Below are 15,500 nucleotides of genomic sequence, written 5' to 3' on the forward strand. Positions count from 1 at the left end.
TATTGGTTACACTCTATTCTCCTCTCTATCTGAACCCCTTGGTGAACCAGTGTAACTCTGTATTATCCTCTACTTTTACATCCTTTTCTCATTTGTCCTATAGGACAAATTCCATCTTAGAGCCAACTGGCTATAGCCAATCACAATTTGCCAACACCTAACCTGGGAATACTCTCATAAAAATATCAATTTAAAATTATTTGATACCTTACCTTCTCGGTTAACCAAGAACTCAGGTAGGTAGAAAAATTCTGGGATTAGTTCTTTTACATCAGTCATGGATTCAAAAGATGAGAGACGCCAAGTTGTATTTGTAGAATGAAAGGTCCTGTCTGGTATATCAAAACTCTGGTCTACAAAGGAAATTAAAGTAATTTAGTTATAATCACAAAGTATTGTTTCCACTGGTAGGCCATTTCTAATGAATGTGGTTTTATTACTTCAAATGATTAAAGAAAAATATATTCCTCTAGCTCAGTCAGCAGTTAAAAAAAGGGTGATTAATTTCTCAGCATCAAACATACCATATCTTTGGAAATGTTTTAAGATGAATGGTACTTTGGGAGTCCTATATGAATTAGTTTTTAACCTCTATCATGTTGCTTTTATAATGAAAAATAAAATGAAAATCAAAAACTGTCATTAAATGAAATACTGATTCTTTTGTTTCCATTTTGAAACAATGGACACTATCCACTGTTGGATGTATTCATTTTGAAAATTCAAATTTTTAGGCTTTAGAGAAGAAAACTGCTCATAATTTAAAAGCCCAAATTCTATATAGTCACATATTTGTTTCATCCTGGTTGTAGATGATGGCCAAGAATTTTAGTTTGCTCTAAGTCTGACTCAGGAAAAAAAATCTATCATAATTTTAGTTACTATAATAATCATGGGCAGCATCTCAAAGAAGTAATGATGTTAGCTCCATCTGACAAAAAAATTCCATAATCTATTAGATTCCTAAATATACTAATTTGGCTTGCTAAGGTTCAATTTACAAATTTTCTATAATGAAACTAACTTCTTAAGCACAGTTTATTTAAAGTGCATTCTATTAAATGCTAGCAGCCTGGTGGCCCAGTGGATAGAATGCCGGGCCTGAAGTCAAGATAAGACTCATCTTCCTGAGTTCAAATCTGGCCTCTGACACTTACTAGCTGTGAGACACTGGGCAAGTCACTTAACCCTGTTTGCCTTAGTTTCCTCTTGCGTAGTATGAGTTGGAGAAGGAAATGGCATACCACTGCAGTATCCTTGCCAAGAAAACCCCAAAAGAGGTCATGAAGAGTCAGAGACACCTGAAAATGACTGAATAACAACAACTAAATGAAATAAACTAAATAGAAGGGAGTTTAATTTTCTACTACCTGGCAGAATTCTAAAAATCTAATCTGGTTACCTTTTAACAATCTCCCTTGCTGACTTATTTAATAAGGAACTGTAACTCAGATGAAGCTGATAAGAATAAAAGGTTTAATACTACCATCTTTTCCCTCAGCTATTAGGCAAAAGCCTTTTAAACAAATATATTTGGATGTGGGACATAAAAGCTATCATAATATATTGCAAGGGGTATTTGTTACATGGAAGAGGTATTCAACTTATAAATAGTTCTAAATAATAAAAATTGAATCAGTGACAGGAAGTTAAAGGGAGATTTTTTTTAAACCAGGACAAATTTTCTAATAATAAGATCTGTCTAAACACTGAATGGGCTGCCTGTCTGTAGGGTGGGTAATAAGTATCTTATAGGACTGTGTGATTTAAAATTGGAAGGGACCTCAGAATTCATCTAATCCAACCATATCTTTTTCTACAGATAAAGTTACTGAGCCTTGGAGGGTTAAAGTGACCTGCTCAAAGTTATACCATACTACTAAGTAGTACAGCCTCAAAATGATGAGTCCTTTGACTTCATATCTATTCTTCTTTCCACTATATTATATGCATATGAGAAGTCAGAAAACCACAACCTCTCAGGGATGTTGTGAATTATATTACTGCCCTGTGTGCATGACCTCTGAGGTTTCTTTCTATGATTTTTCTGTCATTTTGGTGGATAAGAACTAATGATATCATTTTTTCTCAAACCAATCAGTTTACATGAATCCCTAGAAATTATTTTAAATTTGTATTTCATTTTAACCTTGTTTGTGGGGGCTGTTCATGTGCAAAACCACTTTTGGTTTTACGATACTGGCCTTCCTCACCATCAAACTCATCTTGGATGGGTTTCAAGATGAACACATGTTCTGAATTCTGCTTTATACTTGCAGTGTTATAAATGTAGTTCCAGAAGAATTGTCACAAAATTATAATTCTAAGAAAGTATATTTAATTTTATTGAACAACCCTTCCCCTCACTCCCCCCCCCCCGGAGTCTACACAACTTCTAAGTCAGCTTCTAGATGCAGGCCTAAACAGCCAACAGAAACGCCCTACTCCAAAATTCCTCATTATGGTGTAGAGGTGAGCTTGAGTTCTCAAAGGCTATGCTAATAGAATGAAAGTTCTGGCACTCTTTAAAAACTTTTGCAACATGGTAGAACCTGCCAAAACTTGCACTCTTCTGGTAAAGGAAGAGCTGTTGAAAGGTGATCCCAGATTTACAAAGGATTTGTTACCAGAGGGCAGGTTCTGGAAGGTTCTACCATGTTATAAAGGTTAGTTTGTTGACTACTGAGTGATGAATTCTTTAGTTATGGCAACTCATGAAATAAAAGAAAATATTAAGATTGGCTTCTGTTCTGTATTGATGCCACTTCCTCGGGGTATTAGCAGAGAGGTGGAAAAGGGGGCAGAGTGTACTCAGAATTCATTTTCAGACTGTGCATAACATTAATTTAACTATCTGCACTCTAAATTTAAGATTTTTATTTAATATCCAACAACTTAATATATAACTGGAGAAAATGAACCAGATTAATATGGATATTTTCACTACAAATTAAAAAATGATATAAGGAATTTTCAGCTACATGAAATAATTACATCTTTCTCGGAGAAAGAAATAAAAGAGATGGTTTCACCAAGAGTTCAAGTTCAAAAAAGAATATCATTTAGATTTCTTCAGCAACATTCCTGATAAAATATAAGCAAAAAGACCAGTCTGAAGATAACTTGCTTATGCACCAGCATTTGTTACAGCGGATGAAGAGGTAGAGAAATTCTATAAAGAATTGAAAATTTCCAACCAAGTCAACATATACATGGACAGTTTGTGACTTCAAAGTGAAGTAAGGTAAAGGGGAAAATAACAAAAGATGGGTTGGCAAATCTGATTAAGAAATGAAAAAAGCCAAAGGCTTGGTTCAAAGAACATTCATACCTGTGTTCCCCGAATACTTTCTTCAAGAAAAATGTGAGACATGGTGAGCCCTGAACAATATTACAAAAATTATATTTCCTTTGAATAGGCAGAAATGACAATATTGTAAAAGTCACTTTGGAACCAGTTATTTCAGAGCATTCAGCTGATCAGCTAATTAGAGCAAACATTAATATCAATACAAGATGAGATATAACGATAAAAATGATAAAGGATAAAGATGGCACTGTATAATATCATAATAACTTCAATCCAAATCATTCAGGCAAGCTATTAAATAAACAAGAAAAAAAAAAGGAAAATGGATAAAGGAAAAACCATTGACTTTATGATCATTTCCTTCACAAGTTTAACTGATAGAAAGTAAAAAAAGAAATAACCTTAATAAAAAAAAAGTTCTTGTAATTTGGAATCATATTCAAAAAGTTACTAAGCTGTGCATACTCTCTGACCCAGTGATTTCACTATTACAATTTGAAAGAAATTGAAGACAGAGGAAAAAGACCCATAAGCACAAAAGTATTTATAGCAGAACTTTTGAATATTAGGAAAGAACTGTAGAAACAAAATGGGATGCCCATCAATTGAAGAATGGGTAAACAAGAGGCAGAGATATATTACTGTACCATAAAAATACTGACTATGAAGGATTCCAAGAAACTTGAGAATTGCATGAAATGATACAGAGTAAAATAAGAAAAACAAGGAGAACAATGTACGTGGCAACAATAATAACATAACGGAAAACAACTCTGAAAAAAACTCTGAACTAAAGAATACAGTGACCAATCATGACTTTTGAAGACTGATACTTAAGTAAGCCTATTGCATCTTGGAAGACCGATGATGCAGCAGAGGTTCAGAATGAGATATATTTTCAGACACGGCCAAAGTGTTGATTTATTTTGCTTAAATAATTATTAGTTATAAGGCAAGAGACTTCTATTCAGGAGAAAGAGTTAGTGAGTAGTCACAGAGATGCAAAAAAAAAAAAGATCATAAATAAGATGTAAACAAAAAACACCCTAAAACAAACAAAGAAATTTGACAGTGACAGAAACAAACAGGATATTTGTTAAATATACATGTTAAAAATATCTGCACAACAGTTCGCTGTTTCACATCCAATTCTCTTTTCTTCTTTATAAACTGAAATGTTTGTTTGTTGATGACTGTCAAGTTAAAATTTAAAAAAAATACATGTTCTCTTTGACAAGCAGAAAGACACTGGAGCAGCATCAGTTTAGAAGATAAACCAATTTGCCAAACATTATGAATAAAGAGGGTAGGAAGATTATGAATATCATTGTCTTATAAAACACTGGGCTGGGGCAGGTAGGTAGCCCAGTGGATAGAGCTCCTAGAGCCTTGGGTTCAGGAGGACCTGAGTTCAAATCTTGCCCTCAGACACTTGACACTTATTAGCTGTGTGACTCTAGGCAAGTCACTTAACCCCAAATGCCTCACACACACACAAAGGTAAAAGTTCCCCGAAAGCTTTCCGGTCATGCCAAGTACATTTATAGAAATTGGTAGAAAAAAAGGATGAAAAATTTATGCCAGTGTTTCAGTAGTAATCTGTTATCAATGACAATGGGCAATCTACATTTGAAGTTAAACAACTCCATATCCAATGTAAAATCTGAGGCAGCAGAAATGCCATTTTAAAAAATGAAGCTAGGAGAGCAGCTACAGACTAAGTATACATGGAAAAAGCTCATGTTTGAGAAGATATAGTTTTGAAAGCACATTTTTCAAGACATTTTAATGAGGAGAAAATACTCCCCAAAAGGGAGTACAATCATGCATTGTATTAAAACCAATACAAAGAGATCTAAAAGACAACAGTAACTACTGACCTTCTTTTCCCATCTCTATAAAATCTTTACATAAGTGATTTACATATATATTAAGGGTATTTGATGAAAAAATGAAAAAAGAATAAGCTTTCCCAAGTGATTTTTCACAGCAGACCATATATTCTTTGTTATACAACTAATTCAAAGTTGTAGAGTACACAAAATTCCACTTATTGCCTCTTAATTATAAGAAAGCATTTGAGTAGGGATGGCAAAATATAACCTTATATTTATATAAGTTTATAGCCTACTTAATTCATAGCCTACAAAATTTATAGCCCATTTCCTCCTTCAGCAAAATGTCTCACATGCATGAGTTGAAATCATACCTTGTAGATTTTAAAATCATTCCTTGACAAATAAAACTGCAGATAACTTTTTTCCAATGATTTTTAATGCCAATCAAGGCATAAAAAATAAGGAGACATGTTTAAAAGTATACACTGCTGCCTGAGGAACAGTAGATTTGGAGGCTGATGACCTGGGCTTGAATCCCAGGGGGTCACTCACACCTGTTTGATACTGGGAAACTCATTCAAATTCTATGGGCATGAGTTTTCTTCTCTATAAAATGAGAGAATTGGATTAAATAACCTCTAAGGTTCCCTCTAGCTCTCAATCTATAATCATATGTCCGTTGGTCAACAACAACATTGCAATCCTGAAAATCAAAGAAGATATTAACAAAATTGAAAGCAAGGAAAAACCCCCCATTGAATTAATAAATAAAACTAGAAGGTTTCTTTTTGGGGGGGGGAAATCAACCATTAGCTAATTTGATTTTTTTAAAAAAATCTTTCTTTCTTGCTGCTTATGTTTTTTCTTTGACTTGGAATTACCAGTGCCAAATTACCAATACCAAAAATGAACAAGGTGAATGCATAAGCAATGAAGAAATAAGAGAAATGATGAGAAGCTATTTTGTCCAATTATATGCCAACAAAACTGACAAACTAAATGAAATTGATTAATATTTACACAAATATAAAATGCCCAGATTAAAAGAATCAGAAGTAGAAGATTAAAGACCAAAATTCCTAATTAATGTTGATGTAAAATAATTACCAATGAGACTATTACATATTACAAAGATATATACTATGACCAACCTTTATTTGCACTTGGAATACTGGGCTAGTTCAGCATTAGTGAAATCATAAACATAATTAGCCATATTAATAGCTACAACAACAAAATTATATTATTATATTAATAGATATGGAAAAAACTTTTGACAACATACAATACCAATTCCTGTTAATATAGGAATCAATAGAGCTTTCCTTAATGTGATAAATAGTATTTATTTAAAACCAAGAGCTAGCATTACCTGTAATGGGGATAAACTAGATGTCTTTCCGTTAATATCAAGGGTAAAGTAAGGGTGTCCATTATCACCATTACTATTCAATATAGTGTTGGAAATGCTAGCTATAGTAATAAGACAAGAATAAGAAATTGAGGGAATAATCATAAGCGAAGAGGAACAAAATTATCATTTTTTTTGCATATGATGTGATTGTTTAGATAAGAAATCTCTAGAAAGTTAACTAAACAACTAATCAAAACAATAAAAAACATCAGCAAACTTGCAGGCTATAAAATAAAATGACATTAATTTTCAATATTTTGGTATATTACCAACAAAACTTACAGAAAATGTAAAATACTTAAGAGTCTACCTGTGAAGACATACACAAGAATTATATGAACACAACTACAAAATGCTCTTTACATAATAGAGACAGTTCTAAATAGCTAGAGAAATATTAATTGTTTACGGTTAGGACTGAGCCAACATAATAAAAATTATAGTCCTATCTATACTAATTTACTTACTCAGTGCCATATCAATCAAACTATCAAAGGATTATTTTATAGAGCTAGAAAAAAAATACCAAAATTTATCTGGAGGAATAACAGGTCAAGAATATCAAGAGAAATAATGGAAAAAAAAAAGTCGGAAGGAAGGGAACCTAGTAGTACTAGATCTCAAACTGTACTAAAAAGCTATAATCATCAAAAAAGCTTGGGTAAGAAATAGATTAATCAGAGGAATAGATTAGGTACACAATATACAAAAACAAATGAGAACAATAGCCTAGTGTCTGATAAAGATCCCAGCTACTGGGGCAAAGATTCACTATTTAACAAAATCAGTGGGGGAAACTGGCCAAAACTAGACATATATCAACATCTTACACCACTGATTATACTGTCCAGGAAATTATAAAATCAGAAAAGGAAATGGGATGGCACAGTAAGAGCTTTTGAATAAGGTGTAGCTATCATCTGTTAATCATGAGTTTAGCTTACTCAAAAAGAGACAAGATAGGTAAAAGGTGGTAGGCACCATTGTATTTTTAAAAGGTACACTTGCATGAGGGAATAAAGGAAACAAAAGAGAACCATAGTAATAATTTTAAGAAGAGTGTTAGGAATATTCAAGTTCAGAATGAATTGAAGGTAAGTGAGGACAGCTAAGGATAACAAAAAGTCTTATTTTTTGTCCTTCCTTCTTCTTTTTGTTATTTGGAAGAAGAGGTTCAAAAAAGTTATAGACCACTAATTGGAACAAAGGCAATGATGGCAATGGATGACAGAGAGCAGGCAGAGTTGCTCAATTTTGAATTTTCTTCTGTTTTCTCTAGCACACAGAATAAACTTTCCACTGGAAATAGCACAACAAAAAGACTAACAAGCAGTTCATAACTGAGACAGGGAGAGAGTAAGATATCAAGTTGCTGCCCTCAATAAGGTTGTAATGTCCAGATGAACTACATACATCCATGCATGCTGTAATCTGGCAGATGTGACTGCTGATATTGTCAGTAACACCCGAAAGACTGTGAAGAATGGGAAAGGTACCACAGGACTGAAGAGAGACAAATATCCCAATGTTCAAAACAGTTAAGAACAGAATCTGAAAACTACGATGAAATTTGAAATGGTTATTCAAGGGATAATGAGTGATCACCTAGAAAAGTTAGCTGTGATCAGAAAGACACTACATAGGCTACATCACCAATAACAGGTCATGTCAGACTAACCTTATTTTCTTTTTTTCACAAAGATACTAAATTGGTAGATCAGGGGAATGCTACAGGTGTGGTTTACCTTATTTTAGCAAGCACCTGATAATGGTGCTCATGCTAGTCTTATGGAAAATATGAAGAGATGTGGATAAAATAGTAGTTAGATGGATTTTAAACTGAGTAAATGATCAGGCCCAAAGAATGGTCATTCCTTGATGGTGTCATATTGGCACGTCTTTGGTACAGTGCTCTTGGGCTCTGGGGTTGGTCTTGTGCTGTATGACATTTTTATCAATGGCTTTGTTAAATGTATAGATATTTGCTTTTCAAATTTGCAGATGACATAAAATTGGATGGGATAGCTAGTATCCTAGATGACAGTCAGGATTAAAAAATATTTTTGACAAGCTATAATACTGGAGAAAATCTAGTAAGATAATTAGACCTATATAAAAGAGCAATGGGTTGTCTTGAGAAGTGTCTTAAGTAGATGAAGGGCTATCATGTAGAACAGTGATTGGATTTGTTCTATATGCCACTGGAGGGCAGAAGCAGGAGCAATGGGCTGAAAATACAAAAAGATAAATTTAGACTTCATGTCAGGAAAAAGCCTAATCATTAAATCTGTCCAAAAGTATAAGGGCTACCCTGGTGGATTCCTCTTCACTTGAGATCTTCAAAGAAAGGCAGAATGACCACTTGTTAAGCACATTACATTGTAAACAGTTCCTGGGTATGGGTTCAAATAGATGATTAGCTGAGGTCCCTTCCAAATTTAAATTGGGTGATCTGGGTATGTTATAGAAATGATTCTTAGAAATAGGGAGGACTCTACTAGCTGTGGACCCTGGGCGAGTCACTTAACCCCAACTGCACAATAAAAAAAAAAGAAAAAAAGAAATAGGGAGGGCTAAACTAAGAGTTTTTAACCTTTTTTTTGTGTCATGGACCCCCCTTTGCCACTACAGATTCTTTTGCAGAATAATGTTTTTAAATATAAAATGAAATACATGAAGAATTAAGAAGAAAACTAATTATATTGAAGTACAATTATCAAAATATTTTTAAAAACCCAACAAATTTCTAGATCCCAGGTTTAGAATTCCTAAACTAGATAAGTCAACAAGGAAGCAAATCAGTAAACTTAAGTTAACACAAAAAAAGTGCTAAGCACTGGGGATACAAAGAAAGGTAAAATAAGACAAAACAAAACAAACAAAAAAAATACCCCAAACCAAAAAGAAACAAAGAATTTCTTTTCTCAAGAAACTTAGTCTAATGGGGGAGACAACATGTACACAACTATCTACAAACAATTTATATACAGAGTAAACTGGAGATAATCAATAGAGGGAAAACTCTAATTTAAGATGGATCCAGAAAGGTTTCTACTAGAAGGAAATATTTTAGCTATGTCTTGAGGAAAACTAGGTAAGGTAAGAGATGAATATGAGGTGGGAGGGAATTTCAGACTTGGGAGACATCCAGCAAAAGTGGAAGGAGTCATGAGATGGGAGTGTTGCGTATAAGCAATAGCAAGGAGATCAATGTCATTGGACTGCAGAGTACATGGCATGGAGTGAGCTACAGGAAGACTGGAAAGTTAGGAAGGGGCCAGGTTATGTCAAGTCAAACAGGATTTTTATATTTGATCCTGGAGGTAACAGGGAGCCAGTGGAATTTATTCAATGGGGATGACACGGTAAGACCCGCATTTTACCTGCAATTTGACCAATGAGTGGTGGTTGGACTGAATCGAGGAGAGACTTGAGGCATGGAAACTAACCAGTGGAACAGTTAAGGTATGAGGCAATGAGGGTACATAACAGGATGGTGGCAGTGTCAGAAGGGAGAAGTAGGCATATATGAGAGATGCCACAAAGGTAGAATTGTCAGGACTTGGCAACTAATTGGATATGAGTAATGTGTAAAGAATGGAAGACGACACTTAGGTTAGAAACCTGTATAACTGGAAGGATGTGGTACTCTCAGCAGTTAATAGGAATCTTAGGGGCAAACAAAATGAGTTGGTTTTGATATGCTGAGTTTAAGATGCCTACAGCACAACCAGTCTGAGATGCCCAAGACATAGCTGGAGATGTAAGGGTAGATCAGTGGAGAATTTGGCACTTGAAAAATAGATCTGAGAATTATTAGCGTAGAGGTGATAACTGAATCCATGGGAACTGATGAAATTACTAAGTAAACCAGTAGAGAGGAAGAGGAGAAAAGGAGCTAAGAGAGAGCTTTGGAGTTAATCACAGTTAGTAAGTGTGACCTGGATAAAGAGGTATCAAGGGAAGCTCATAAGTAGTCAGACAGGTAAGATAAAAACCAGGAGAGAACAGTATCATGAAAACTACAGAAAAGAGCTTATCAAGGAGAAAGAGGGAGATTGACAGTGTTTATGGATGCAGAGAGGTCAAGAAGGATGACGATTACAAAAAGGTCATTAGATTTGGGGGTTAAGAGATCACTGGTAACTTTGGAGAGAGCAATTTCAGTTGAATGGTGAGAAGGAGGCTGGACTGCAGAGAAGAAGAAAGTGAGAGGAAAGTAAATATAGGCCCTGATTGAAGATGTCCATTTCAAGGAGTTTAATCACAAGATGAAGGAAAGATTTAGTATGAGAGCTAGATCAATGGATTAAGTGAAAGGTTTTAAGGATGGGGGGAGATGTGGGCATGTTTGTCGGCAGTAGGGAGGCAACAAGTAGACAGGGAGAGACTGAAAACTAGTGACAGTAGGGACAACAGATATGGCAATAGGTTGGAGAAGTCAGGATAGAATGGGATCACTTATTAATGTAGAGGGCGTTTGCCTTGGCAAGAAGGGCTACTTCTTCATGTGACATATGGATAGTGGAAGAAAACATGTGAGTGATATAAGATGAAGACAGAAAATGGGAATTCTTAGCAAATAGCATAATATTTTTTTTTAGTGAATTATAAGACAAGGTTCTCAGATGAGCAGTGGGGGGAGAGGTTTAAGGAAGGATGACAAGGTTTGAAAAACCCACTGTACTGAGTGGATAGTAAGTAAATTAGGGAAGTGTCAAAGGATTGCTTTGTTGCAGTGAGAGTCCAATTGAGATGATGTAACATAAATCTGTAGTGGAGTCGGTCATCCCAGTTTTGTGATTTTCTCCAGTTTCATTCAGCAGCAAATGAGTAGGAACAAAGGCAGGAGGACTCCAAGTCTGACACTTGGCAAGGCAAGATCAACAAAAGTCTAAGAGGGCAAAGGACCCAAGAGAAGAGGCCAGTCAGTATACAGCTTCTCCACGGGTTAAAAAAGGAAATGGGAGGAGAGTGTAGCCAATATTGGGGTGATGGTCTGAAAAGGATGGAGGGATTGGAGGACATAGTGAGGAGAAAAAAAAGCTTAGGGGTTGCAAAACACAGGGAGAGGTAGAATGACAATATCCAATTATGATCAGATATGGGAGTTTCAAAGTTCATAAACATGAAGTACAACACTTGTGAGTAATGGCTATATCAAGGGTATGACCATCTTTGTCCGTGGCTGAGGCAAAGTGGTGGAGTATATCATGAGAAATGAGTAATTGAGGAACTGGGAAGTTAAACTATTTGAGGAGAAATCAATATGTATGCTGACTGTATCAATATGTAGGTCGTAGTATGAGGGCAGGAGTTGGGGAATAAAGAAAGATTATGAGCCAGGCACTAACCTTACTGGGGAAACAAGGAGAGTGACCTGGAAGTTGAACAACCAGTATATAACTATATTTATCACTAGGTGATGGCTGCTGAGGTACGTTCCAAAGCTGAAATTCTCTGATTTTGAGATGGACGATTCAAGCTCTACACTGTGACTTATGGAATGTTAAAAGATCTAGAGAAGGCACCCAGTGCACTGTGGTGATCCTCTCTGGATTCATGATAAGATGTAGACAAAAATCACACAACATGTGAAAGAGGCTACATGTGACAATCTGTAGAAATGGAGGGAACACTTATAGTAATAGGACAGATTTTCTGGAAGAATAAAGAGATTAGAGTTCTTCACTCTAGAAACATGAAGGCTAACAGATATCAAATACCATAAAATCACAAAAATAATATTTAATAGTACTAGAGGCATACCATAATGCTGAAGGAGGTCAGTAAACATATTAATATCTTTTGTGTTAATGGTACTGCTACAACCTAAACACTTTTTAAAAATAGTAACCAAAAAAATTACCTTGATAGGCTAAAAACATTTTTGTAAAAGGAGGCATTCTAACCAAGAAGTGAAGCACTGTTCCACTGTTTGAATAATGTGACCCATAGTGGTAAGGTTGGACAGGAGGCATGGGGTCATCTTCTCGAGCCCCTTTGCGATATTCCTCTTCCAAATACTAAGATTGAAAGAAAAGAAGTCAGAAGGTGTGGCATGAGTGCTGGCTCTGGGCAAAAAACTAGGAAGCATGTGTATGTATGTGTGTATTTGTATGCACATGCATTGTGACCCTTCAGAGCTCTTCTCAGCTCACCCTCCCCAGATGCCCACTGATTACCCCTAGGACGTCCTTGGTTCCCATTTCCAAGTAACATTCATGTTCTGCCTTTCTCTGGCTCTTCTCTGTCAAAACTTAACTGTTCTGCATTCCTTCAGCTCTTCCCTGCTTTCCTTTATAGAGGGAAGAAACTGAACTTCCACCTCACTCCACTCTCCAAATGTAGCTCTGCCTCATTTTAACTCCATAGAGTAAGACGTCCCTGTGATGGGGCCCCCAAGTGTCCCATCTCTACACTTTCCAGTTTCCTTTTGTGTTGTCTTTCCCCATTAGATTAGTGCTTTGAGAACAGGAACTGTCTTTTCTTTCTTTCTTTTAAAACTTAATTGTATTCCCAGGGCTTAGCACAGTGCGTGGGACATAGTGGGTGCTTAATAAATGGTTACTGAATTGAAGTAGTATTAGAAAGCAATCTAATAAATTTATCCCTTCTAGGGGACTAATTGTTTGTAATGTATTAATGTGTTAACCCTCACAGGGACATCACATCATTAGTGTAATGTATCATGTGGTTAAAGGGATATTTTCAGAAATACACACACACACACACACACACACACACACACACACATAAGTCAATGCACATAATATATACACACCTAAATACTTTCCCTAGTTTTCTCATATATCTGCAACATATTACAGCCACATTGTGATTTGAAGAATGGATAGTAATTTGTTGTTACTGTTTTCTCCTCCTGTAGGTATGGAATTTTCCTTAGTATTTATCTCTCATATCTTATGGATAGTTCTAGTCTATCTCTAATAATAAAACCAGGCAGACTGATTGTAAACTGAAAAGAGGCTGCCTCTCCCATGGCTCTGCTTGACCCTGGAAGATGCAAACAGTGGCCACATAAGAACAAAGTATTACTGCCTTAGCCATTCATATACAGATGCAACAATGAGATGCAATAGTTGGCCTAATTTTTAGAATTCCTTGTAAAATCATTCCTCTGAGACCATAACACGGTAATTTTAAAATTTCATAATGGCAAATCTCCATATCATGTGTCATAATAGGCTACGACTAAACATAGAAAGTATGTGTCCAGAAATATGGAGGATGATGTTTCAGGTTACCATAATGCATGCACACTCGCACACATGCACACGCGCACACACACACACACACATAAATAAAATCATATATCAGACAGAAATATCTATCTATATTTATACATATAAATACACATATAGTACACATACACAACATGTGTGTATACATATTATTACATTTAATAATTTTGAGGACCATAAACAACAAGGCAGTTCATTATCTGTTTCTCCCTAGTTTCCTTGGTGAATTTCAGAGATTAGAGTGACTCATACTTAGGTCTACCAACTATGCAACAACATTCAGCTGATGTTACAATAAATATATCTCCTTCACTGTGTATTTTTTGATAAGTGAAATATTTCCATTCAACACAGAACATTTACAGAAGCCTGATGAAATTAGAAGAAAAACACCTGTACATAAAATTAATTTAAACGCCTAAGTCTATAACACAACACTATATTTCTCAAATTAGAGAAGGAAGACATTTATAAATTGTAATGTAATTTCACACCAAAGGCTCACCTTGTAGGTTTCCACATAACGATCTTCTTTTTCTTTATACTGTACAGCTATAGGTTTGGACAGATTTCTACAATGAAAAGAATAATGGAGAAAATAATTTGAAACTTTTAAATTATCCATTTACTTCCCACAGTACCCTGGCCATAGCTAATTCTCAAAAAATACTGTGGAAGAAAGAAAAGTTTGTCTTGTCTATTATTTAGACATAGTATCAAAGGCTCTTAGAGGTAGAACTAATTTATGCAATATCTCAACTTATTTTCTCCATATAAAATTATTTTAGAAAATATGAAGCACTGACAACTCTTGTCAGTAATCCCTAATGCTTTCTTTTGATAAAGCTGCCTTCTGACTTTTGCAGAATTCCCCTTGGCAGTGAAGACTTCCATGATTACTTCAGTCTACACATTCAAATTTACTTAGCTTCTACTGTTTAATCTATACAATTAGCACCTGATTATATGTGGATTTATTTTCTAGTTGTATTCAGTATAATTTAGTACTTTTAAAAAAATCAGTATACAGGGGCCATCTCTAGTTGTCCTGATCTGTATCTTGCCACTGGGCCCAGATGGCTCTGGAGGAGAAAGTGAAGCTGGTAACTCTGCACGGCCCTTCCTCACTTAAATCCATTTCACTTGCAAGTCATGGCATCCCCTTTCTGATGTCATTATCCTCAAGAACAAAGGACAAACCTACGAGGAGGACAAGCTGCCCCACTGGGGACCCAACTGGCCACTTCCAGTTGGGCAACACAGCTCCTTCTTTCTCCCTCTCCTTTTCTCCCTTCTTTCCCTCTGTCCACATAGGGTGTAATACCCTTACTGGATGGTACTCTGTCCAAAAGAATGTAAATTTTATCTCTGAAACCTTGCATGGTATCTTGGGGTTTATGAGCTAGATTTCTTTCATAAGAACCATGCCTTAAACCCAAATCACTCTGGCTCTCATTGACTGGCCAACAAGTCCCAGTCCCAGTCCCAGCCCCACCTGGTCATTGTTTGGGCCCTGAAGGTTCAGAGTAAATGTAAACAGCAACTGCTTCTTTTTTGGTCAGAAACCTTGAGGGTCTTTCCCTCTCAGACTGTTGGGTTTTTTTTGACTAGGTAAAAGAAGCCATTCTTTGCCTCAGTCAAACTGAAGGACCTTAGCTTAAAAAGGCCAAGAT

At 35.6% G+C, this 15,500-nt stretch overlaps 1 protein-coding gene across 1 annotated transcript in view; it reads right to left on the reverse strand.

Moving 5' to 3' along the window:
• The window catches only part of LYST (lysosomal trafficking regulator), a 161,971-nt gene that overhangs the window by 29,691 nt on the left and 116,780 nt on the right, over window positions 1-15,500 (reverse strand). Inside the window, 3 exon segments of the mRNA XM_021000474.2 lie at window positions 213-353; window positions 12,432-12,588; window positions 14,333-14,399. Of these exon segments, the coding sequence (XP_020856133.1) occupies window positions 213-353; window positions 12,432-12,588; window positions 14,333-14,399 (365 nt within the window).

This window comes from Phascolarctos cinereus, unplaced genomic scaffold (assembly GCF_003287225.1).
Source record: "Phascolarctos cinereus isolate Bilbo 61053 unplaced genomic scaffold, phaCin_HiC Scaffold_5;HRSCAF=322, whole genome shotgun sequence".
Taxonomy (NCBI): domain Eukaryota; kingdom Metazoa; phylum Chordata; class Mammalia; order Diprotodontia; family Phascolarctidae; genus Phascolarctos; species Phascolarctos cinereus.